Here is a 25,208-nt window from a genome sequence, read left to right as displayed (position 1 = left end):
AATAGTTTTTAAGGATAATGTTAAAAAAAGTTTGTATTGATGTACCGATAATTATTAATTGATAGCCCGTCTAATGTTTCAAAGGCAAACAGACTAATAAATTAAATAATAACACCAGGTTTAATAACTTATTTCATTATCGTGATGATTAAAAGGATCAAGAATAAATAAATAAAAAATTTATAATAGCGAAATAATATTGATATGAATTTAAATAATTATTCCGTTTAATAAGCGTATCATGAACAAAAATATTTGTATGTAAATGACAAACAATAAAAATAACAAAAAAATTTTTTTGCTGTACTAGTTTCATATTTATGACCTTACAATTTAAATTTAATTATTTTTTATTTATTTAATGCCCTCGGTGATTTGAAAAAATAAATTACGAGTGTAAAATGAAGTGTAGTGTTATGTTAAATTAAGGACATTCTCAGACCCTCCACTTTTTAAAAATTTTTAATGCAACTGTCAAAATTTTATCAATTAAAAATTAATTACTTTCAGTTGATATCAAGTGGGAGTCAAACAAAATTTTAAAAATAAATTTTAGCTTAAGAAATTTGAAAATTTTAAATGATCCTGAAGTTAGCAGACATTTAAAAATTTTTGAATTTTCGTTTTTCAACAAATCAATTGCAAAAAAATAAAATAAAAATATGCACATGTAGAAAATTTTAAAAACTACAGGTGCAATTTTTTCAAATATTTTTTTTTTACGGTTTCTCGTCGAAAAAAAAATCCAAAAATTATTAGACGTCTGCTAACTTCAGTATCATAAATTTGAATTATAAAATTGACATGGATTTTACTGAAATTTATGTAAGAAATTTTGTTTAATTTTATCCACAATTTAATTTGAAAAAAAAAAATATGCACATGTAGAAAATTCAAAAAACCGTAGGTGCAATTTTTTGAAATATTTTTTTTTTAGAAAATCAAAAAATTATCAGACGTCAGCTACTCAGTATCATAATTTTTTTGAAAAATATAAAAATTTCCAGCTGCTGAAAATTAATTTTGGAGTCATGAATTTTTTTTTAATGGATGTAAGTATGATAAAAAAATATGATAATGAATATAATTCCATATAAAGCGAATTTGTTGTTGTTGTTGCAGTAGCAGGGTAATGGGTGCGCATTGGATCAATATGAGGCTCCAGAGTGTACTGACTGAGCAAGTGTGTGCCTACATACAAATACTAGCAGAGATCGGGTCGTGGATTATCAACAACGTGGTATGCTATGATATGGTATGGCCGGCATGGTATAGACACAAAAGAACTGGAGGAGAGAAAGTCTAAGTAAGAGATAGAAAGCAGCAGCGCGGGTGTGCTGTCGCTGGAATGGAGTAGAAATAAAAATACTAAAGCTGTATGACTATGGAGCGGTGATTGTGAAAGTTTGTTAAGACCGTGTGTATAATAAATGTACAGATGACACGCACACAAGGAAGCAGGAGGCGAACGATGACTGGATGACGGCTGTGTGTTACGGTGACCGCGACAAATACAAAAAATAAATAAGAGAGGGGAAATCCACGACAATAATGCGCCGACGGCGTGGCAGTATTACGTTTAACACTTGAATCGAAAGTCAGCAGAGTTGAGCCAGAGCAGCCAGACCGCGGTCAGCCGAAGCAGATGGACACTCTGATAAATTTAAACGCACCCGGCTTATGGACCATTCTCTAGTTCGAGATCAAGATCCAAGTCTCCGAAGTTATTCCGCAGCATGATCTCCAACGTGCTCTGATACAAATATTCATCGGAACTGGAACTAGTGACTGATAACTAACTGGTGGTATTGATAATTATCACTGTTAATTAGTAACTCGCGACTAAGTAGACTAATACGTCACAAGTGACAACACATGTGTCTGCTCGGCTGCTTACGGTAAGAATATTTAACGATTCTCTGACTAAACTTTATAATTTTTTTTTAATGTTAATAAAGTGGCAACTGTTGGTGTGAGCTAAGGAACGGTCTTATCAACTGATAAACTTTTATTTTATTTTAAGTAGTCTACGGTAATTTAAAGTGACTTTTAAACCCAGCAGTTTGTTTACTTGTAATCAGTTTTGAAATTTTGAATAATTTTTTGGGTAAATTTAATTTTTTTTAGTGATTCGGAGTGCGGAGAGACGATCGAATTTACGAAACTGTTAGGAAGCACTTGCTGCTAAGCAACGGGATCAAGAGCACGTGATGTTTATAATTGTCAGTGACAAGTTATCTCATCAAGTCGTTAAATATATAGATATTTGTTGATGGATATGTCAGCTAATTAAGGTCAGTGATGTTTAATTAACCCAAATAGTTATCGATTATCAGTAAACTTGAGTTAAAAATTTCCGATTTGTAGGAAGCGGGAGTTTTGAAGGGGCCAAGTGTTGCCGGAAGGTCTGGAGGTCTGGTGGTGGTGGTTGATGGTTGATGCTGATGATCAACAAGGTGTAGTGGGAGCTGGTGCATTTGCTTGATCGCCCGGGATACGTATGCTGGTTGAGTTGACGCTGCTTAACGTTATTAATAGAAATTTTAGTGGTGAGGTGGGGGCCGCTCGACGGGTGAAAATAGCAAAAGAATGTTTTTGGAATCTACTTGGACTTGGTTGGCAGAACGATGGGGCAATATGGCCGACTTGGCCGAGCGGGTGGACGATCTGATATGCAGTTTCGACTCGTCTGGTGACACGACGATGGATACACTGTCGATGTTAATATTCGGGTGGATGCTGTTCGGTCTAATTGTTCTGTGTATCGGTAAATATATTTACAATAACTTTGTACTGAATGACAAATTGAGTACTACGACCTCGAGTGTTGGTGCCAGTGGTCATGTGGGTGGAACCAGTTCGTCCTCTGTACCATCAACCACCAGTGCTAAAGATGGACACCCGGGTTTTCATGGTATCGGTGAAAGTGTCGTATCCGCTGGCAACTTTGCCAGTAAACTTCTTACCCAAGAAAAGCCAATTAAAGTGGCAATGGCTAAATCGGCAGCAGCGTCAAGTAGTGGTGCCAGTAGTGGGATCGGTGTAATTGGTATTGGTGGTGCGGGTGCTGGTGCTGGTGGTAGTTCTGGGGCTGGTGGAGGTGGTTATGTACCACCGACACCGCCTACACGCAAACGTCTTACGAGAAAAACATCGGGTCCTCTGATAAGCCCAGCAAGGAGCTCTCGTGCCCTTCACCTGCCGGCCGCGACCGGCGCTGACGCCGAGGCCGTCCGATGGGTCAACGAGCTTGTCATTTGGCTACACTCTGACCTGGTGATACTCAATGAATTACTTGCTGTTTGGGTTACTTCACTCAACGAGTTCGTCGCCAGCTCTGTCGATGAGGTACCAGATACATTTCATTTATTTTATTTTATTTTATTTTATTATTTTATTAACCTTAACCAGATCAACCTGCTGATGATTGATACCCATTATACGCATCATCTATTTTTATTTAATTATTCAAATAATTCAAGGCCTCTGCTGAAATTGTCGTCAATTGAGCATGTAAGAAATCTGACCGCGCAACGCAGATGTTTATGATTACACAGGCGCCTTCTCGTCTGAGATTTAAATCAATCCGCACATTTGACATGTCTATTTCAAAACATCTCAAGTGAGCACTAGGCCAATAAACAAAATATTGTAAATTATTTTTAAATCTCTACTGATTAAAAAATTATTTAAATTGCTAATTGATTGTAATGTCAAGGCTTCTGATGTCATCTGAAAAAAGTTAATTAGCATAACCGAGTAAAGTCCAGCGGTCGTTATTTAAATACATTTTTTACGTTAATCATTTTTATTGTACATATATATAAATATATATGTTAATTTACATTAATTTTGTTTATTAAATCGAGCTGCACGCGGAGGAATCCTCGAGCATGCGTGCTATCTGTAACCCACTTTCCACAACGAAACTTAAATTCTCACAAACTTATAACTTATGTCTAAATGTATAAGTTGTATATATAAAATACAAATACTACACCGACAGATACAAGTATAGATATACAGCTTTAGGATTTATGAGATTTTCAGTACCCTGGCGTACTACTTTGTATTAAATTCAATCGATATTTTTTTATATCTCATGATTCATCATTTTCTTTCCCATTTCAAATTTAAAAATCAATTTTTTTTATGAGTGAATTCAATGTTATAATAAATAATAATAATAATAATAATAATTATTATTATTATTAATTGAATTTATTTATAATTAATTGCGTATAAAAAAATAAAATCTATAAATAGAAAATAAATAATAAAATGTAATACTTGGCTTATTGATAATAAATCAATTGTATTTATATATGTTAATGCTTATAGCCAAACTTCATATATATAAGAGCTTTTAGTATGTCTGAATAGATTAAATATATAATAAAAAAAAAGGAGAGTCTAAAGATACTAACATATGATATATTTTGGGCCGGGTTTTGTTACGTCACATATCGCGGGTGCGGAAAACACATATATTGCGTCACTTATAAATATATATATGTAACACATTCACATACATAAAAAATATATATGTATATATTGTCAACATCCTTTTACCTCGCGTGCGTCCGCTGACGTCACTTTTCATCTTAAAATAACATGTGACTCCACGCGTGTATCTTCATATGTATTTCAATTTATTCAAATTCAAAAAAAATATATATATACATAATTAATATATTAATTATTAATATGAAATTAATGTTTTAATTTATTGTTGTTATTATTTATGAATTCACTAGGTAACGGAGCATAAATTTCAGTAGTTAAGAAATGAATAACTTTATATATATGTATATATTTACTTGATTTAATTATGATAAAAATAATAATAATTATTTATATTATTTATTATTTATTAAAATTATAAAATTATCTGCATGACTTGGCCCGTAATAGACCCGATGAATTTAAATTTTCAACTGTTGCAGAACACCGCATTTAATTATTATTTATTATTGCATTCACGTACGTTTACTCAAGTCATATATACTTAAATATATACCATAATATAAACGCTTCAAGTAGTATAACTATCTGCAGTCACGAATTTTATTTTTAAATAATAGCTCTAATGATATACTTATATATATTATTATGTATTTAATATAAAAGAACAAAATAATAATATTATTAATAGTCATATTTATATTTTTGTTTGTATTCCAGCATGGAGTTGGAGTCGAATTCGTACGAGTCCTTCCGGAAACTCAGTCTCCGAGTTTTTCAAATATTTTTTGCGAGTGCGATTCTAAGGATGACGTAGTGAGTAAAAAATTAAATTATCATTTTTATGGATACTTATTTATATTTATATATTTATTTATTTATTTGAAATATTGTTTTGCAGACAATAACATGCGATTGTGAAGCAACACCCGCTTTGCAATTGAAAGCTTTCCGTCAAAAAGGAGATAAAGTTGAGGTCAGTCATTATCGCGTCAATGTTAACCGCTTCCGTGCGCGTCTTAATGTTGTTTGCATCACGGAAAAATTGCTGTTGGATTTAAAATGTGATGGATGGCCTGAGGTAATTACATTTTAAGCCGACTGATAATTACAGTAGATAAAATTATAAAATAAATTAAACTAGAGATTTAAAAGTCGGTTTTATTATTTTATTTGTGATAATTGATGATAAGTTAGTTATTGAGGTCGATTGACAGCAATTTGAGGTGATTGAATTTGTGGTTTAAGGTCAAGGTTTCATTGGCGGCTGTCGGCACGATAAAAAAGGATTTAGATGAGAGCCAGTTGCAGGAAGTTGTGACGGAAATAGTCGTCGGTGCTCTCCGAGGTACCAACGTACATTTAAATTTGTCAAAGTATCCAACTTGCCCGAGACTATGGCGGGAACCCCCGCCGCAAAGTGGATTCCCGCTCCCGCTTCACTACGACAGTATGGTAAGATTTGTTGGTTAATTAATTTACCTGTCTCTCCCCTAATTATTCGTTACCCGGATGAAAAAATATATATGTCGAAAATATACGTGACATATATGTGATATATACAAAATATATGTACGCAACAAAAATATACGTCAAATATATTTTTAGTTATATGTTGATATAAATGTATGCATGTATGATTTCGTAGATGTCAAGATATACGTGGAATATATAAGAAATATATGCAAACATATATTTTGTCATATACGTCAATGTATATGTTTGCATATATATAAAAATATACGAAAGTATATATCTCAATATATGTATCAACATATATGCAATTATATATCTCAACATATATACAGCTATATACATTTACATATATATTAATCTATATAGAAACATATATATTTCCATATATGTTCATATATATGCACACATATATTGACATATATTTCAACATATTTTTTACAATATCACGACTTTTTTCTGAAAAACTCTGAAAAAGTCTAGAGAATATATGTGGGTATACATACAAACATATATGAAAAAATATATGTCTGCGTATATTTATATATATATGCTTGCATATACACAAATATGTAAGTCATAATATATTTAGTATATCTGTAAAAATTTATGTAAAAATATATGTTGGCGTATGTGTAAAATATATCTGACTTATAAATGAGAATATATGCAAACATATATGCAGTCTTATACATAAATATATATTTACACATATATGTAACCATATATGCGCACATATAATTTAATGCAAAAAAATATGTCAAAATATATATTTATATTTTTGACATATATTTATGAGTATATTTTTCACATATATATTTTTCCATGAGGGTACGCTGTGAAAAATTTTTGAACTCGGTGTCGTGTAAATGATTCGGTGTAAAAATTTCGATGTGAAACAGCCAAATTTTAATGTCACACGACCGTGTAAAGTCCTCGGGGGCCTTTTTTACACCAAAATTTTTTACAGTGTAGTAAGTCCTATTAATAATTATATTATTTTATTGCAGTCCCATTCAACAGGACCGACTGGACAGCAGAAGTATATTCCAGGCGAAAGACGTTTGTTAGTTAAAGTTGTAAAAGCGAGTGATTTAGGTGGCCAGCAAGGCTGCATTGAGCCTTATTGCGTTGTAGAGCTAGATGATCCCCCTCAGAAACATCAAACTTCACTTAAAAAAAATACTGTCAGTCCTATTTGGGACGAAGCCTTCCTATTGTAAGAACTGACTCCTTAATTGTCATCACGATGATCAGTTTATTTATTAATAAATGTAATTATTTATTTTCAGTGATGTCAGTCAAAATACTTTTGAAGTATTACTGGAGATTTATGATCACGCGAACAAAAGTAATAGATTTCTGGGCTTAGGTATCGTGGGTATTGAAGAATTGTTAATAAATCCAAGTCAAAGACAAATAATTCCATTACAAGCGCGGCCTTATGAACAAGATGAAGTTACTGGAACTCTTACCGTTGAGGTAAAACTATCGTGTAAATGATAAAAAATTAATTACTAATAATAATTGTAATTGCAGTTTGTATTTATTGAGGGAGCAGAAGTGCCGCAAATAGGAAATAAACCATTTAAAGTTAAGGAAGCAATAAAACCACCGACTCCAACACGCACATACAATCAAACGAATCTACTCAGCAATAATAGTCTTAATTATAACAATGGTAACAGCACTCTTATCTTGTACGACACTACTGCTACTCAGTCGACCGGGGGTAATTACCGATTATAATATCTCCCGAGGCATCCACCCTTTGAGTGATCAACCTTTTCTTTACATACATTTTTTTATTTATATACAGTATTTATTACACTCTACTTGTTTTGCCCGCCAGTCTCTCTCATCACGCCACGGACTCGTAGATTTTTTTTGTTGTCTTTTTTATATTCACTATCCTAGTTATTTAGATACGATATTGGCTATAGTTTTAATCTTAAATACTACGCATGGATGCACTCGTGAAAATAGATTCAAAATACGTAAAAGTATATTGTGTGCCAAGGGATGAAAAGACGATTTCAGACCAGGGCTGACATTAGCCGCAGGATCAAATCGTTTTTTATCCTGAGTTACATACTAGATTTTTCATGATTACCTGCATTGAAAAAGTTTCAGTGTCAGCAGCCAGTCATAGACAAATTAATTTAACACCAAAGGTGTCATTAACTATCAGCGTAAGCGTAAATTGTAATCTGCAATTTATAATTAAACAGATATTATTTAATTAATGGTCTGAAATGGCAATTAAGGCTCGGTGGTACCTAACGAAATCTCAAATTTAAGAATTCTAATTACGTTTTGAACACTTATGGGATTCGAATGATGAAAATCTTCTGAAGAAGTTCGTCTTCTGTTTTTTGTCGGAAACTAAAAAAAAATCGCTGTCATGTTAATTAATAAATAAATAATTAGAAATCTTAAATTAGAGATTTTGTGAGGTGCAGCCTTAAACTAATGACAAGTATTAGAGTTTAAATTACGAATGCCTTCAGTCAGGGGGCAGAATCATTATTTTTTTACCATACCTTCGCCGAAAGTTTAAATTTCTGCCCTGTTTAGAGGGAAAAAAGTCGGTCTTTTATTTTATGATAAAAAGTAGCGCATTCAGTGACAAAAATTTAGACTTCCAGGTACAGATCCGGTGAAAAATAGTAAACACCTCGCCTTGGTCTCGGATAGGCAATTACACACGTGGGTTAGAATGTCCTAATTTTCTCCCTCGGTGTGTAATAAACTACAGGGCCTCGTTATAAGACTATCAGTTTCTCTCTCAATCTATCACGATACGGTTTCGAAAAAAGACTGCAAATAGTTTTATAACGATATCCAACTGTAGTTTATTCTCAAGAAACGAAATCCATGTGTCTGCCGGAAAACATTCGCAATTTTCGACATCAGACCGAAATCCGCTTGTCCCGACTGGCTACAGATACTGAAACTTGAAGTTTAGATGCCGGTATCATGAAAACTTACTTTACGTTGCTTGTTTTTTTTATATAATTCCCTACTTAGATAAAAAAACATAAGAAAAAAATTTTATTTATTTTTTGAGACCATAGTTTATAGATCGGCATGATGGAATCGGCATGAATCATCAATAGTGTGATGTAATTACTCAGTAGATAAATCGTGTGATTACCTATTTATTTATTTATTTATTTATTGAAAATTATGTATGACCACAAAACTGCTCCACTTTCTTATTTATATTAGGATTATCATTCATTTCAGACTTCCTAACGAACGGTACGACTGGCGAGTCGCCTTACAGAACTGGCCAATCAAATGGCAATAAAGGTACTCTAATTGTACACAGCCAACAAAGGGTAAGATTATTAATTACAATTACAATTAAATTATTTCACTAACGCACGATTTTTTATCAAATGCGTTGTTTTCATAATATTACTATTTTTTTTTTTTTTTTTCATATTTTGTTAGCCGCCAGAACGACAAATTGTTAAGGTGAGTAAAAAAAAATGTTTTATTATAACAAACAATACAGAATTTAAGAATTAGGTAAATTCTTGGCACGTAATTTAAAATCTTAGCAAAGTTTTGGTTCCTTACGTTTAATTTCTCGATTGCGAAATGTAATTCGAGTAATGACATAATGATTTATGAGTCACTTAGAATAAACTTAATACTGCATGCTAAATAATAAAAAGGTTTGAGTGTGTTGACTAATCCTACAGGTGACGCTTTCTGAGGACGGAAGCTGGCAAGAAATCTCACCAGAGGTAATTTGTTGTTTTATATTTTTATTACTCATTTAAATTATTTTGTTATTATTAATTGTGCGAATATAATTACAGATAAATAAATAATTTTTGAGAAAATATATATAATTTTTTTTTAGCACGCCAACAGAGATATGAGCGCAACTTCCGGTCTCGAAAGTACTCCTAATTCATCAAATTCTGATAGTCTACGAGGTGATTTTAATTTATTAATTAATTACTGGGGATCATGGTAACTTTGGTCCCTTCGGGGTAATTTAGACCGCTCTTTAACATATATTTAGATTTTTACTCTATAAACGAATGGTAAAAAAATTTATGACTGTCGCGTTTAAATATTCGTCGTCTTCATTCGCGTGTCAGTTTTTCATATTCATTTACATGCTAGTGCATATTTTTATGCTTCTTGCCGATCAGGTGTTCAGAAAAGAGACATCACATACATTTTATTACCTTTCTATTGTAGAATACTTAAGAAAAAAAATTTCTCGAGTCCTAGATTTTTTACAGAAACATGTCTTGGGCATTTCGATATCGATGGGCATCTCGTTTATGTGTCGATCGGTCATTTTTTTTTTATTTTGCATGCTAATATCAATTTCACATCATTTTTGAGTCTCTTTTAACATAAAATAATAGAAAATACCGGAGTAAAAAATTTTTCGGGTCCTAGATCCTTCACAGAAACGTGTCCTGGGCATCTCATCTAAGTGTCGATCGGTCAATTTTTATTTATTTTGCCTGCTGATATCAATCCCTCATTATTTTCGCGGCTCTTTTATCTAGACTAATAAAAACTAGAACCCATGTTTGCGCTCAAACCCTATCGTGTTTGCATAAATTCATTGCAATGGACATTATCGGGTAAATTTTGTATATTTCTATTCTGTCTTCAGTCAATCAAGTATTCGGAGAAAAGGTTTCACATCCATTTAGTCTCCTTTTTAATCCTGGATTACATCTACTCCTAGTTTGAAAATTTTTTCACTGCGGTTACCTGTCGGGCCAAAGTTGGATCATATATTAGACTAATCGATTTTAATTAATGAACATATTCAATACTATTAAAAAATAACTGATTTCTAGAACGGGGTAGAACAAGAAGGAAACGTCGAGACTTTTTCGGTACAATTAAAAAACGTTTGAATAGATCTCGAAACAGAAGTCGATCAGCTGGACCTGAAGGAGATACTAATCACGAAGACGCCCATTCAAGATCAATATCCGCTGATAGAGCGCGTGATCCCGGATCCGGTAAGAGAAATTTCTTACCTTTTATTATTTATCGTAATTATTAATCACTATTTCTATTGATGAATACAATGGAATCACTTTACGAATGACAATAACAAATTTAATGTCTTTTTTTTTTTTTAATTTATATTGACTACTCATTACTCGCATATTAACATAAATTTTCTTAGCTTTTATGAGTATTTATACAATCATAAATAATATTTTACTGCCTTCCGTTTTATACACTATTACGTGGTTACCCTGATATACCTCGGTGAGTTGTCCTCGATTGCATGGCAATGGCTTATTATAAATATATATATAATCTGCATTGCATTGCGACTAGATTTTTAATTATCATAAATATTAACTTTTAAAATAAATTAAATTTATGAAATAAATAGACGCTTGTATTGCGCGTGAGTTATTAACAATCAAATTTTCACAGCTTTGCTATCTGTACCAGGAAAAGAAGAACACTCAAGACGATCGAGTCTCAGTGAAGCTTCTGCCATCAGCGGAACTTCAACGAGGACTTATGTCAATGAAGCTTCAACTTTAGTACTAGAAACTCTTGAGAATGGAGTTAAAAAGTAAATATATATTAATTATAGGGTAGAAGTATCACTTGTGGCCACTGATCCACTTTTGGACATTTGATACTTTTATTTCATTAATACAAAAGTAAAAAAATATGCATTGTAATCATGTGATAAAAGTATCGTTGAAGAAATTTAGAAAATTAATTATGTCATCACGTATTTTATTCAAAAGTTTTCAAGTGCCCAAAACTGGCTCTAAAGTGGTCAAAAACGGTACCTCCACCCTATAGATTTTTACTAAAATTCCCCAAATTTTGTGACAGGGATGATGATTAATTTCGATTTTTTGAGTTTACAAAATTTTGAATTTTTATACCCGCGGTTTCTGTTTCTTAATTTGAATAATTTAGGATTTATAGTTTTTTTTAATAGATGTAAAAAAATTAATTAATGGAAAACATGACAAAAAAAATGTTTTTTACTCGAGTTTTCGTGAAAATTTCCGTCATTACAAACTAAAAGATTTTTTAATAATTAAAAACTTGACGTTAATGACAATGAGATATTAAATATCTGCGTAAATATAAATAAATAATTGAGAAATGAAAAATAATAAAAATTTTCGAGATCTTGAGCATGGAATTGAAAAGTAAATTTTTAATAAATTTTGTGACAGCGATAATTAATAATTTCTATTTGTTGGGTTTAAAAAAATTTTGATTTTCATACCGACGGTTTCTGCTTCTCAATTTAAATACTTAAGTATTCATGAACGTCCGATTTTTTTATGCGATCACGTAAAAATTCAACTGCTAAAAAATATTGCAGAAAAAAAATATTTTTTACTCGAACCCTTTTGAAAATTTCCATCATAACAAAAAAAATTTTTTCTAATAATTAAAAACTCAAGATAAATGACAGCGAAAAATTTTCTAGACACTACCTCGTACCATTGTCACTAGCACAAAAGAGTAAATGGAGAAAAAAAGGCACTAAATTACATATATTCAACGATCATACCTTCATTGCGAAACATATGCCAGGGTAAGTTGATTTTTTTCCAATTAAACAAATCAATTTAAAAATAAATTATGCCGGCATAGAAATCTTGTTATTTAGAGACTTGTTCGATGTTAAGTCGAACAATAAATCAATAAAATAATTGCAATAGAAGCCTCTTAACAAGTTGATTTATTTTATGTCCGCAATAGCGTAAATAATTTGACTAATTGTTGTGTTTTTTTTTTTATGACAGAGGTACTGTTTGCGAAGTATGTAAAAGAACATTAGCCCGAAGACTGGGCAAACAGGGTTACGAATGTAGAGACTGTTTAATGAAGTGCCATAAACATTGTCACGTTAAAGTCGAGTCATTGTGTTCTACATCAACGATACAGAGTATTGAATTGTAAGTACATATTCGTACCTACAGGGTATAAATAATAATTACTATTTTATGACGTTATAAATACGACACTATAAAGTGTACTATTGATTTGCGTTGACATTATTTTATTTTATGAATATACCATTTTTTCTTTTTTTCTTTACTTTTAATTAACAAGGTCACTACTGCCAGTTCTGAGAGAATAAAATAATAGGTGAGCTGGTGTCGATCAAATGTTAAGGTAGACTTTTTAATGAGTCGGCGATTATATTTAGCATGGCGACGCCTGAACGTGTAGAAATCTTATTTATTTATTTTTATTTCTTATAGAGATTAATATTGTGCTCATGATTGCTATTAATAACTAATGTAATTATTATTTTAACTCTATTAATTATGCACACCTCGGATGCAAAGCTTTGTGTGTGTGCTCTATATTTGCTTTTAAAGTTTCTTTAAACTTTGTAACTGCAGTTTATATCTGGAAATCTTATCGTGTCCGAACAATAATTTTGAGTATAAGGTAACAGACCTAGTAGGGGACCGACCTAGTGAACTTTAAAAATTGAACTTTAGTAAGTTTGAACTTTGGTAAATTTGAACTTTGGCAACTTGAACTTTGGTAAATTTGAACTTTTATGAACGAATCGATCACGATGATGATGATGAAAAAAAAATTATTTTTGATGAAAGAAATACTAAATTATTCAAAGTTCAAATTGCCAAAGTTTAAATTTCCAAGTTCGAAGTGTAAAAGTTCAAATTTTCGAAGTTCATTAGGTATAGAACCACCTAGTACCCGATCAGGGAACTAGTACTTGATCACTTCATGTACTGGTATATATATTTTGTAAAATTCAGTAAATATAGATATACAAATACATGAATGATCAGGTACTAGTTCCCTGATCGGGTACTGGGTCTCTTACCTTACACGGAAAAAAATGTAAGCAAAAATTACTATGGGGAAGGTTACGCTAAACTACTAATGGAACCATAGCTTTTACTTTTGACAAAAGAAAAAATTACTATTCCATAAGTAAAAGATACCAAGTGAAAAATACAAACGCTTTGTAATTTTTACTTTATGATAACATATTTTATTTATGGAATAGTAATTTTTTACTTTTGTTAAAAGTGAAAGCTATGATCCCATTAGTGATTTCGCGTTACCTTCCCCATAGTAATTTTGCTTACTTTTATTTTCCGTGTAATTAAAATCGCAGGGAAGAGAAACAAAACATTAGAATTTGTGTTAATAAATATTGGACGTTTAGTCATTTTTGTAACTTCAAATTCCATCATCTAATTTGAGTGATTGAGTTGCTGATGAAGTTACAAGAAAAGTGACGAAACGTCCAATTTTTATCAATAAAAATTCTAATGATTTGTTTGTCTCCCTGTGATTTTAATTATGATTACAATTGTAATTAAAAACTCGATAATTAATAATAACAGTGTCAATTTAATTGATTAATCTGTAAAAAATGATTGCGTTTGATTTGTAAATGAAAATTCATCTGAAAAGTAGTTTTCTGCATTTTGGAGGCTGGTAAAGTAGAAATTTCAAATAAATTATTGACAGGAATGAATTGTAATTTTGAGGTGTGCATTTATATTTTCTAAGGAATTTAATAATTAATTTTTATTTTTACTTAATCAGTTTGTCTTCGATGCTTGGAGTGGAAATAAAACTATGATTTGTTTAAATAACTGCTTGACTTATTTGCAGTATGTTAGCTCTGGTATAAATTTCCCGGGTGTGATAAAAAATCAGTCTTGGTTGGAGTGAAATTTCTAGCCTGGGTTTAATTTATACCAGAAAAATTAATAATTGACATAAATATTAAGAAAGTGTGAAATTGATTGCAGATCCTTCACCCAGACACCGAAATTCGAGCGAAGGTTTTCAACTCGTCGATGTTAATAAATCAACGGCAATTATTATTTATACATATATATCTATATATATATAAAATTAATTAATTATTTATTTATTTATATAATATGTTATAATATATTTATTTATTAATATTAATCGCGATTATGGTTATAAAAAAGAAAGTAATCATGTTAATTGAATCCCTCCACGTGATAAAGGTCAAATATTCGTACAAAAAATAATAATTTTAATTATTAAAACAATCATTTATCAATTACTTGTCATAAAGTAGATTTATTAGCAATCATTTACTCGCTATTTGATTTAAAAAAAAAAATTTCATTTTCTAAATAATTTATTATTTGAAATTCGCGGTTAATGCGAACGTATCTTCTATTTCATTGTAAATATGAAATGGAAACTACCTCTACTTATATTATTAAAAAAAAAACAATTAAGTCTTTTTCTCACAATCAAAAATATCCGGCTTTGTTTTCCGGATTCTCATACATAATATATATAAGATTGTTTTATTTAACAGAAAAAATGAAAAAAAAAATAATTATTATAATTAATAACTAGGAACAAGATTTTTGCCTTAACTTCGAATGGTTCAAATGTTTAATATTACGACGAAAATATTGGTCTTATAAAAAAACTTTTCAAACAAAAGTTGTAGGAAATTTATTTTTATAAAAAAAATGTCTCTTATGATTTTTTTATACGATCAATATTTTCACCGTAATTCCAAAATTAAGATTCATAATGAATTATTGAAATTTTTGTTAATTATGAAAATCTCAATTTTGAAATTACGATGAAAATATTGGTCGTATAAAAAAATCATAAGAGTCATTTTCTCTAGAAAATAAAATTTCCTACAACTTTTATTTGAAAAATTTTTTTATACGGCCAATGTTTCCACTGTAATTCTAAAATTAAGATTTATAATGAATTATTCAAATTTTTGTTAATTATGAAAATCTCAATTTTGAAATTACGGTGAAAATATTGGTCGTATCAAAAAATCATAAGAGACATTTTCTCTAGAAAATAAAATTTCCTACAACTTTTATTTGAAAAATTTTTTCAGACGGCCAATATTTCCACCGTAATTGCAAAATTTGACACCATTTATTATTTTTAAATAAAAGCAAAAATCCTGGTCTTATTAATAACAAATAATATTATGTTTAAATAAAAGCAATCGGTAATTAATTATATGTAAGTACTTAAGTTTCGATATTTTTTAATATATTTATCAATGCGTGATTGATCTAATGTATAATTATTACTGTTATATATTAATATTTAATATAAAAAAAAAATATAAAAAGCCTCGCGTTTGAATTAATAATATTATCGATACGAATGTTTTCATAAAAAATAATGCATTTTTGTCAATTGTAACAACGATTCATTAAATTCATTCATTTAAAATATAATTTTACAATCATTGATAAATTTAAATCAATATATATTATATATATTCATGAAATATTTTGAAATATATAAATAATTCATCAAATGTGATTTCTTTCTGAGTTTATTTAAATTTTTACGACGATTCAAATTTTCTCGGGCTGTGAATGCTTTGCGGAAAAATACTGTGCAATATTAATAATAATGATGATAAATTTAATAGTGTGCTTGAGGCGCAGTAAATATTTATAAATATATATTAATACAAAACAAATATGCCAATCAAAAGATTTTTCATAACTATTTGCTGAGATTACGTAAATTTATACAATCAAAAGTTTAATAAATTGAATTTTTATGAATCTTTGCTTTGTTACGGCGGCAAAGTCTTTTAATATTCAAGTCGCTTTGATGAAGATTTCATGTTAGTGCCTATAGACCTCACAATTTTACTATTATCACTATCATGGTTTTATAAAATTCAAATTTTTGATATTGAAAGATAATACAGTTAAAATTTTTTTAAAATACAAAAGTCAAATATTGGAAAAAATTTCAGTTTTTTTTTTATTCGCCACTGATTCAAACTAGTGGTAATATTTTTCTCCATATTCAAGGATTTTTGGGTCCACTACAAAAAATTATTGCAGATTTGAATACAGAGTTCAAAAAAATAATTTTTTTATAGATTTCATTTGAATAAATTTTTTACTGAAATAAAAAAAACTGATAATAATTCCAATATAATTTATACAACTTTTCGTAGTAAATCTTATTTTTTTCATGTATTGTTATAAATTATGTAAAAACCATTACCACGTGTTAAACGATCACGGCAAAAAATCCATCACACATCTAATTTTGTTATACAACAACGCAATGTAATAAAGAAAAATACACTATTGCACAAACATTTATTCATTTTTTATCAAACGGACTCAAATTTCATTTTTCATTACACAAAAAAAAAAACCAAATATTCCTTACAAATTTACCGAACTATTATTGAATGCGATCCTCAATCCATTTATTGCGATGGCCTCGTCGCAAATGCGTAAACGGTATAATAAAAACGTGTTGTAAAATTCAAGATATCTGTAGTTACTTACATATATATGTATATATATATATATATATATACGTATATTACATGGCTGTAGTTATGGCAGCTGTGCTATCTGTGCCAAAATGAGAAGATAAACCGAAGGAAATAAAATAAGCTACTTGTTCCCACTTGAACATATCTATATATTTTGTTCATATATATATTCTCCTAATGTACGATAATGACTCAAAGTATAATAACAAACCAACAGGGCAATCGTACAGACGAACAAGCGAACGAGCGAGCAACAATGCCCATCAGCAAACCATTATGGTATTACGTTATGGTGAACCGTCAAATTATACCAGATTGATCGATACCACACCATCCTAACTCGTGCACAACTCACTCTCACATACACACACATGCACACCAATGCACACCTACATCCATACAGATGCTTATTTACATGATACATACTTACTAATACTGGTTTTATTGAAAAACAGCTCTCTAACTCTCTCTGCCGATAACCGACACACAACTTGGTGTGCATGTGTGTGCACTTCACCCAACAGTTTACTGAGCTTCTTGCACTCTACATATAATCACCCGTTTATATCAAACAACAAAAAATAAAATGGTGGATTTGCTCCACCCCAGGCATCCCCAACTCTATACATATACATGTATATATTTATATATTTATATTCATGTATAACAATAAATATGAAGTATATTAAACTCACAATAAATTTATTAGTCATTACAATAACTAAAAACACGTAAATCACATATTAATTGATATTTTTAATTAAAACTTAGAGCACAATAAAAATATAATATTTTTTAATTATCAATAAAAATTTATTAAACACAAGTTTATCACATAAATCTCGTAATAAAAAGTAACACAAAAAGTTTAAATAAAATTCAATTACGCACACCACAGTCAGTGTCGAGATTTGTGGGCGGGTGTTATTTAGTCGACACCCACGGGGCGTGACTATTCAAAATGGTGTGCATGGACTGTAGATCAGTAACTGAGTACTTGCTGTAAGTATATGAATTATTTTAGCACTTGCATTGAACTATGTTGCATCTCAGCTCAACTGAGTTAACTTGACTCCACTCTAGATCCTCTGGTTCCCAAGTTAAGTCAAGTCAAGTCAGTCGCGACTACACAACTCGCGGTGGGCGGGGCCTGAAATAGTCCCCGCCCCTCTACGTGTAACAAATCACGATTCGCGAACTGTAATCACTCGGGCATGAAAATCGCGTGGTCTGGGACGTTCGCGGTATGGGGAATGATTCAGGTAGAGAGGGAACGAAATAATAAAAATAATTTTAAAAAAATCAGCGAGAGGAAACGCGATGGAGATGCGCAAACGCTATGACTACTAACACACTACGCTCTTAATATCGTGGTTCTAAATATCGATATAGTTTCTCTGCCGGTAGAATCACGAGTACACGTTGTTGTTATTGTTGTTGTATGTTCGTTATCTTACATGCTCTTATATCCACCCGTTATTAATTAAGTGTCATAATGACCCTTGTTATTTTGTATTGATCATATTGGCAATAGAGTCAAGGCTACCGAAACCTGATTCGTTGTCTATTCCTACGGAAACTACTTCTATAGATTGTATTTATTTATACTTTTGTGGGATAAATATTTAAAATATATGACAATGTGATATTTATTTTTAACGGCATGACATTTGAATTTTTGCCGGCAATTAAAACTCAATAGCGAGTGAAACGAGGCGTCGTTGTGTCAGACAGTGTTGTGAAATTTTTTCTACTATAGTGTAGTTTATTTTACTACTGTACCAAGTAATTTGTGGTTTGTCATTAACGCAGTAAATATGTAAAGTAAAGGATTGATCCAAAAAACAAAATGATATTTTTTGATAACGATTGAGATTTTTGAAATGGGATTTTCGAGTGATTTGAGAATATTGTGGGTGAATTTCGCGGCAGCCGTCCTGCAGACCTCGGCTAGCAGGAAATGCTCACTCTAATTAATGGTTTTGAATTTGATTAGTATATATTGAGACATAGGTAATTAATATGCCAAGACCATCGAGGGAATCGTACAATGGCGAGCAGAAGCCGCCGTATTCTTACATTTCATTAACAGCAATGGCAATTTGGTCATCGAAAGAAAAAATGCTGCCGCTTGCTGAAATTTATCGTTTTATTGCTGACCGTTTTCCGTATTATCGACGTGACACGAGACGGTGGCAAAATTCATTACGTCATAATTTATCATTTAATGATTGTTTTATTAAGGTAATTTATTGATTAATTAAATTTTATTACCAACTATTATTTAAATTGAGAAAAAAAACCGCGAAAAAAATTTTACTACAAACGTTTAATAATAAAAATTTTGCTTGAATTAATAATGATATTTTTTTAGACGATCTGAGTACATGAAAATAAGTTAATAAAATATTTATGTAAAAGTAAAATTACAAAGTTGTTATTAAATAATTGAAGCGGCTATTTATTCCCTCATTGACGATTCCGACATTTAATAATAAATAATTTCTCCAAGCAAAAGAACAGCCGAGTAAAACTTTTTTATTACATGATGCAATATATAATAATATAATGCCAAAGTTTGTATAATACAAGATATAAGTATTACCCCTTTTTTTCTCGGTGTCTTGTAAAGTGTCTCGTTGAAACGACAACGAGGACTCCGATTCCCCCTCTGTCAGGGTTATAGCTCCATCAATAATTTTAATACTTACATGGTCATTTGTCTATAGTCTTGTTCACAAGACTGTTTGAAAAGTCCATCTACACTATCATTGCTCATTATTATATATAATTTTACTTTCAGTATTATATATTATATACATACATATTTATATTCATATCCATACATGGGCATATATGTTTCAAACTTTTTATTATTTAAAATTTTTAAAACAAGATTACATTATGTAAAACTTTTGAATACTTTACCATTAATATATACATATATATGTACATTATATACAAAGATAAAGAATTTTTTGGTGCGAAAAATCTTTACTTGTCCCAAGAAATTTTCTGTATTACAGGAGAAATTATTTTTTTTTGAAATCCTATGGTGTCATAGTAAAACCGGAGCATGATGGCCACCTGCGGAAATTTAAATGAACACATGAAAAAATTCCTATGGCCATAGTAAAATTGATAACGATTGCATTATAAATCACTGTAACCGTATAGGGGAGACCGGGGTTGGTTGTCACAGAGGTCAATAGACAACTTAACGAACGAAATACGAACATTGATGAGTGTCAAATAATCGGCGTCGAAATTCTTTGCCACCGATAGATAAACCGATCGCCACAAATGACCGCTGAGACAACCAACCCTGGTCTCCCCTACGGTCAGAGAATTTTTGAGTAAAAATTACCCATAAAGTTTGGTACTGTAAGGACCCGAGTCAAAAAACAAATTCGGATTTAAGTCTCAAAGGTCTCAATGAGGTTTTTGAGGATCAATTTAGAATTTGGAAGCTGACAACAGTATAAAAAGTTATCCTAGTTTAGTCCTCAAAGTAGTAGTTACGACCAATTTTACCACTTTGGGGACTAAACTAGAATAACATAATCTGGATTAGAGCCTCAAATTACTCAAAACATACAGGAATAATTTTATCAACATTTGAACCTTAAAGTCTCATTCGACGTAATCTCTCCCCTCCCTTTCCTATAATTTTTCAAAGTCCGAAGTATAACTTTTCATTCGTTGAGGATTTTGAGGTCTTAGTTATAATTCAAAATTTAGACCTCATAGTTCTCATTGAGGATTTTGAGTACTAAAGTAGAGTTACTTTGTGAGCGGCAAATAAAACATCAAAAGAATTGAGGCTTTTGAAGACTAAAATAGAATTTGTTCTTTGACTCGGGGACATCTAGCCAGTAACTAAATTGTTACTATGTTGCTAATAGAAATTGCACTTCATTTACACGCTATCGAATACTATATTTTACAATGTACATGGGAAAAATTTAGATATATACCACATGTCCTCACAATATCAAACTTCTTGAATAATTTTTTTTTTACTAATAATTTCCCTGTGTGTAGTCAATTTCACTACGGTCATAGTAATTTTTGCACGTGTTTATTTGAATTTCCGTCAGGTGGCCCACATGCTCCGGTTTTATTATGACACCATAGTCATTCAAACAAGAATGTCTTCGCGCCTGAATTAAAAATAAGATTTTCTTAGAGCGAAAAAAAATTTGGAATTTTGGAACCAGAAATAGATTTTTACTCCAAGAAATCTTTTTTCTGCATATATAAAGAAAATTTTTTTATATATTTTATAATTCATGAAACGCTTAGCATTCTTGTATACTTAATTTAAATATTTTTTATCGCATAATCATAATAGTGTTTATTTTAATTATTATATTTAATAATTATAATGATCAAAAGATTATTTTATTATAATATATATTTTAATAAAAATATGTATGTATATGTATATATATGTAAATGGTTATTAATATTCGTAAAATATGAATGAAGAAATGACAGAATATATTAACATGAAACACAGATATAGCGTGATGAACAAGTCATGAAATTATCTTGTCATTTTAATGAGTCCGCGTGAGTTTTCATCGTGTTATTTCATGTGTACTATGTATGTGTATGTATAATATGTCTGGCACGCGAGCAAACTATTATAAAGATATACACTTGTCATTTAAGAACGGTATTTTTCTCAATTTTTACATATGTTTATAATATTGTTATATTCAAAAGTCGTCAAATATATTTATCCCATATGGCGCGCATGTTCATTTTATCATTTTATCTTTTTAAATATTAAAAGTTGTTGAGTTTTATTGAAAGTCTGATGTAGACAGCAACTGCTCGAGTCAACCCATCAAGTATTATTATGCTTATTTAATATATATATATGAATATGAATATGAATATGAGTCTATATAAATACCGCATCGCACGTGCGGGATTATTAAAAGCGACGGTAATTACACACGGTCAATTGCAAAATGAGCAAGTGTTATGACAAGAAATTAAATGTCATGTTTAGATAATAAAGACTTTTAAATATATAATAAAATGGGGTTAAATGAACATATTAATACAAAGTAATCGTCAAATTTAATTGTAAAAATTTTTTCCGATATTAATTTAAAATAAACTGCCCATTTTACCTCAAAAAATTTGAATACGATCCACTTAATGACAGAAATTTTTTTTTAACGACCCATTTTACCCTGCCTATTGTAATATATCGAAAACAAAATAGATGTAAAAACTTTAGTTGTTTTTTTTCATATAAAAGGTGAGAAAACTTTTAAGTAGACATCCGCGTCATATCATGTCTGTTAGCTGTCGAAAAGTTTACCGCTCAAGTGAACGCACGCTCACGAAATCCCTTCGTGTATAATTCAACAGAACATACATTAAAAGACAGATAGATTTGTTTTTTTTTTAATACGAAAATTTCAAATCACGAAAAAAAAAAAAATGAACAGGTGACTAAAGAAAGTCAATAAAATTAATATATTTATTTCTGTTTGAATTGATGAAGGTCCCGCGGAATCCTCACACTCCAGGAAAAGGCGCTTACTGGGCCCTGCATCCCGCAGCCTTATCAATGTTCGAAAACGGATCGTACCTCCGACGTCGTAAGCGATTCAAGCTTCCAAAATCCGCCAAAGAAGAGAGCAAAGTTCTGGCTGAAACGGCAGCGAGATTGGCATCAACAAATTCCCTGGGATCTGAATGTTCCCCAGCTATTAATCACTTCTCTCCATCGCATCATCAATCTAGCCATCATCACGACAATCTTCACCTCTATCAAGATCAAAATTTCGCATTAACTCAACGCCAGCTAGATTTTCTTAATTTTACATCAATAACCGGTCTCTCCTCAATTAATAAAGAGGATGATAACGCATCTAAGCGTCATCACAATACCGCGATAATGACCAGCGATGCCCAGCTATCATGTTCGATCGACGGATTATCCTCGTCATCAAACAATACTCGTGATTCAATAGAAAGTGAGACACGAGTGATGATCAAAAAACCAAAACCACTCGTTTCACCCGGTAAATCATTCAATATTGAAAGTATTATCAAGACCAGTAGCCCGACAAGCGAACAACGACCCTCTAGGTAACATCTACTTTCGTTAACAACCAGTTAGCAAAATGTCACTGAGTTATATTGGACAGTAATCCGCGTCGTTACCCTCCGATGACTAAGTGCATGTACTTTAAGTCCTTGTGTGGATGTCGATGTGAATATCGATGTAGATGAATGATAGGGGAAAATATTATATATGTACACATATGTTTATGTATTTGCTTATATGTATATATATATATAGTTACATATGTATGTGTAATAACATAATATAATATATAATACAATACAATGCTTATACATGTAACATCAGTCTCATATATATATATAGTTACATATACCAATCAACTTTTTCGCATGACACACTAGCGTGACATATTATATTATTATTCCATAATAACATACGCTAACAACTAATAACCAAAATTATACACCCGAGTTTTGAGGAAAACTTTTAAAAAAAAATTTATTATTTCATGGTTTCAGATGTTTGGATCTAGATGCGGACCCGGTGAACCAGGACATTCTGAGCCCAACTCAAGGTCTTTTGCCCTGGCACTCGAATTTATACCCGGGATTGAGTCCCTTGGGAAACTACTCCCTGAACCAGGCGGCGGCTTTCTACGCAACGGCACTCGCTACTGCTAATTTGTTTGCTCTGCATCCTGGGTACCAGGCCACGAAGGCTTCTCTGGCCGAGACGATGGTAAATTCGTCTCTGTACAATTTTTATCCCAGCCTCCTGAGACTCGAGCCAACTGTGGGCATGGTCCAGGATTTTGGAGCACCGGCTCTGAGTCTTCCTGCACTGGCGATGCCGCCGAGTGAAGAAAATTCGCGGGTGGAAATCCGCGAGATAAATCCGTACAATGCTGAAGATAATTCTAAAGCTAGAGATTTAACCTCGTGATTGTTTTTTTAAATTTATTTTTTGTGTTGTTAATTGTTATAAATATAATTTGTTATAATTATAAATGAAGAGTATGTAAGTCTGTAAGATTGTAATGAGCTGATGGGTAATGAGTAATGAGACTTATTTACAATAGCTGTGTACTTTTTTTCAGCAAGATGGTTCTGTAATAAAATGAAAGATCTCTGTATAGACTTATTCCGTTGAAGAGTTTTATTTTTTATTTGCGATGTGAGGGTCGTAAAAAAATGGATGGAAGTAAATTTGCGTAGAAAGGAGTCGAAATAATAATATGTATTGCCAAAGTGCATGTGTAGCATCCTGTACATAATAAACAAGTATGAAAAAATAAATAATAAAAAATAAAAGTGTTGTCTTATGTTACAATAGATCCATATATATGTAAGCCGCGATATCAATTATCGTTAGTTAGCTGCTAAATCACCGGATGGTAAGATCGTAAAAACCGCGAGCGGGCCTTTAATGACGATTGTTTCTCTCTTTGTATTTTTTTACTCCTTTTCAATGTACTCTTTTATACAACTGCTTCGAGTGTGCAAGTTTTTAAATTCAATTTTTTTATTATCGTCGACCGTTGAGCTGTTTTTTTATGGACGACGTTAGAAACTTATGAATTTGCATACGGATTATTTTTAATTTAAACGAAATTTATTTGTTTTTTATTGTACGATAGAGGTAACGTTGCACGTTGAATTACTGACGATAATTTATCGCGGTAGAAATTATTTTTAAGTTTAATCTTTTGTTAATGAATAGAAATTACATATAGTAAATTTGGGGTTTTTATTTCGGGAATTTGGGGTTCGGAATTTACACCGAAAAAAATCGGGAGTAAATTCGGATTTTATTTGTCCGAATCCACTCCGTCAATTGGAGTCTCGGAGTAAAAAAAACCACTATGCATACGGAGTAAATAGGGGGTTTGTT

General features: G+C 31.1%; 2 protein-coding genes and 1 long non-coding RNA gene across 15 annotated transcripts in view; 2 read left to right on the top strand and 1 right to left on the bottom strand.

Annotated features, from left to right (window-relative positions):
* LOC130666844 (uncharacterized) overlaps nucleotides 1-25,208 on the bottom strand; it is a 61,567-nt gene that overhangs the window by 18,787 nt on the left and 17,572 nt on the right. The gene's annotated exons all lie outside the window — the stretch shown is intronic.
* Nucleotides 1,336-17,141, top strand: LOC130666812 (uncharacterized). 13 transcript variants are annotated; one of them, XM_057468098.1, is made up of 19 exons: nucleotides 1,336-1,898; nucleotides 2,128-2,294; nucleotides 2,368-3,348; nucleotides 5,185-5,280; nucleotides 5,366-5,545; nucleotides 5,713-5,919; nucleotides 6,948-7,156; nucleotides 7,230-7,419; nucleotides 7,477-7,669; nucleotides 9,169-9,281; nucleotides 9,397-9,420; nucleotides 9,651-9,695; nucleotides 9,815-9,890; nucleotides 10,782-10,949; nucleotides 11,380-11,524; nucleotides 12,410-12,517; nucleotides 12,729-12,881; nucleotides 13,039-13,101; nucleotides 14,733-17,141. In XM_057468098.1, exons 3-18 carry the CDS (start codon nucleotides 2,590-2,592, stop codon nucleotides 13,064-13,066), a joined length of 2,694 nt encoding a protein of 897 aa, XP_057324081.1. In that variant the 5' UTR covers nucleotides 1,336-1,898; nucleotides 2,128-2,294; nucleotides 2,368-2,589; the 3' UTR covers nucleotides 13,067-13,101; nucleotides 14,733-17,141. The 13 variants fall into 13 exon arrangements, with proteins under 13 accessions (XP_057324081.1, XP_057324076.1, XP_057324082.1 ...); XM_057468097.1 differs by having other exon boundaries at nucleotides 1,595-1,898; nucleotides 13,039-13,074; XM_057468093.1 differs by lacking the exon at nucleotides 13,039-13,101.
* On the top strand, nucleotides 18,500-24,622 carry LOC130666830 (fork head domain-containing protein FD4-like). The gene is made up of 3 exons (XM_057468137.1): nucleotides 18,500-19,507; nucleotides 22,791-23,380; nucleotides 23,837-24,622. The coding sequence occupies exons 1-3, from the start codon at nucleotides 19,286-19,288 to the stop codon at nucleotides 24,258-24,260; spliced, it is 1,236 nt and encodes a 411-aa protein (XP_057324120.1). The 5' UTR covers nucleotides 18,500-19,285; the 3' UTR covers nucleotides 24,261-24,622.

The sequence above is a fragment of the Microplitis mediator genome, chromosome 4 (assembly GCF_029852145.1).
Source record: "Microplitis mediator isolate UGA2020A chromosome 4, iyMicMedi2.1, whole genome shotgun sequence".
Lineage (NCBI taxonomy): Eukaryota > Metazoa > Arthropoda > Insecta > Hymenoptera > Braconidae > Microplitis > Microplitis mediator.
This window is presented reverse-complemented; position numbering and strand designations above follow the sequence as displayed.

Bases quoted from the DNA above. Each gene is read 5' to 3' on its own strand.
- LOC130666812 (XM_057468093.1), top strand. From the start codon at position 2,590: ATGTTTTTGGAATCTACTTGGACTTGGTTGGCAGAACGATGGGGCAAT. The intron at 9,282-9,396 runs GTAAGATTATTA...ATATTTTGTTAG, and splicing joins TTGTACACAGCCAACAAAGG to CCGCCAGAACGACAAATTGT. The intron at 11,525-12,409 runs GTAAATATATAT...AAAATTTTCTAG, and splicing joins CTTGAGAATGGAGTTAAAAA to ACACTACCTCGTACCATTGT.
- LOC130666830 (XM_057468137.1), top strand. From the start codon at position 19,286: ATGCCAAGACCATCGAGGGAATCGTACAATGGCGAGCAGAAGCCGCCG. The intron at 19,508-22,790 runs GTAATTTATTGA...GAATTGATGAAG, and splicing joins TTAATGATTGTTTTATTAAG to GTCCCGCGGAATCCTCACAC. The intron at 23,381-23,836 runs GTAACATCTACT...TCATGGTTTCAG, and splicing joins AGCGAACAACGACCCTCTAG to ATGTTTGGATCTAGATGCGG.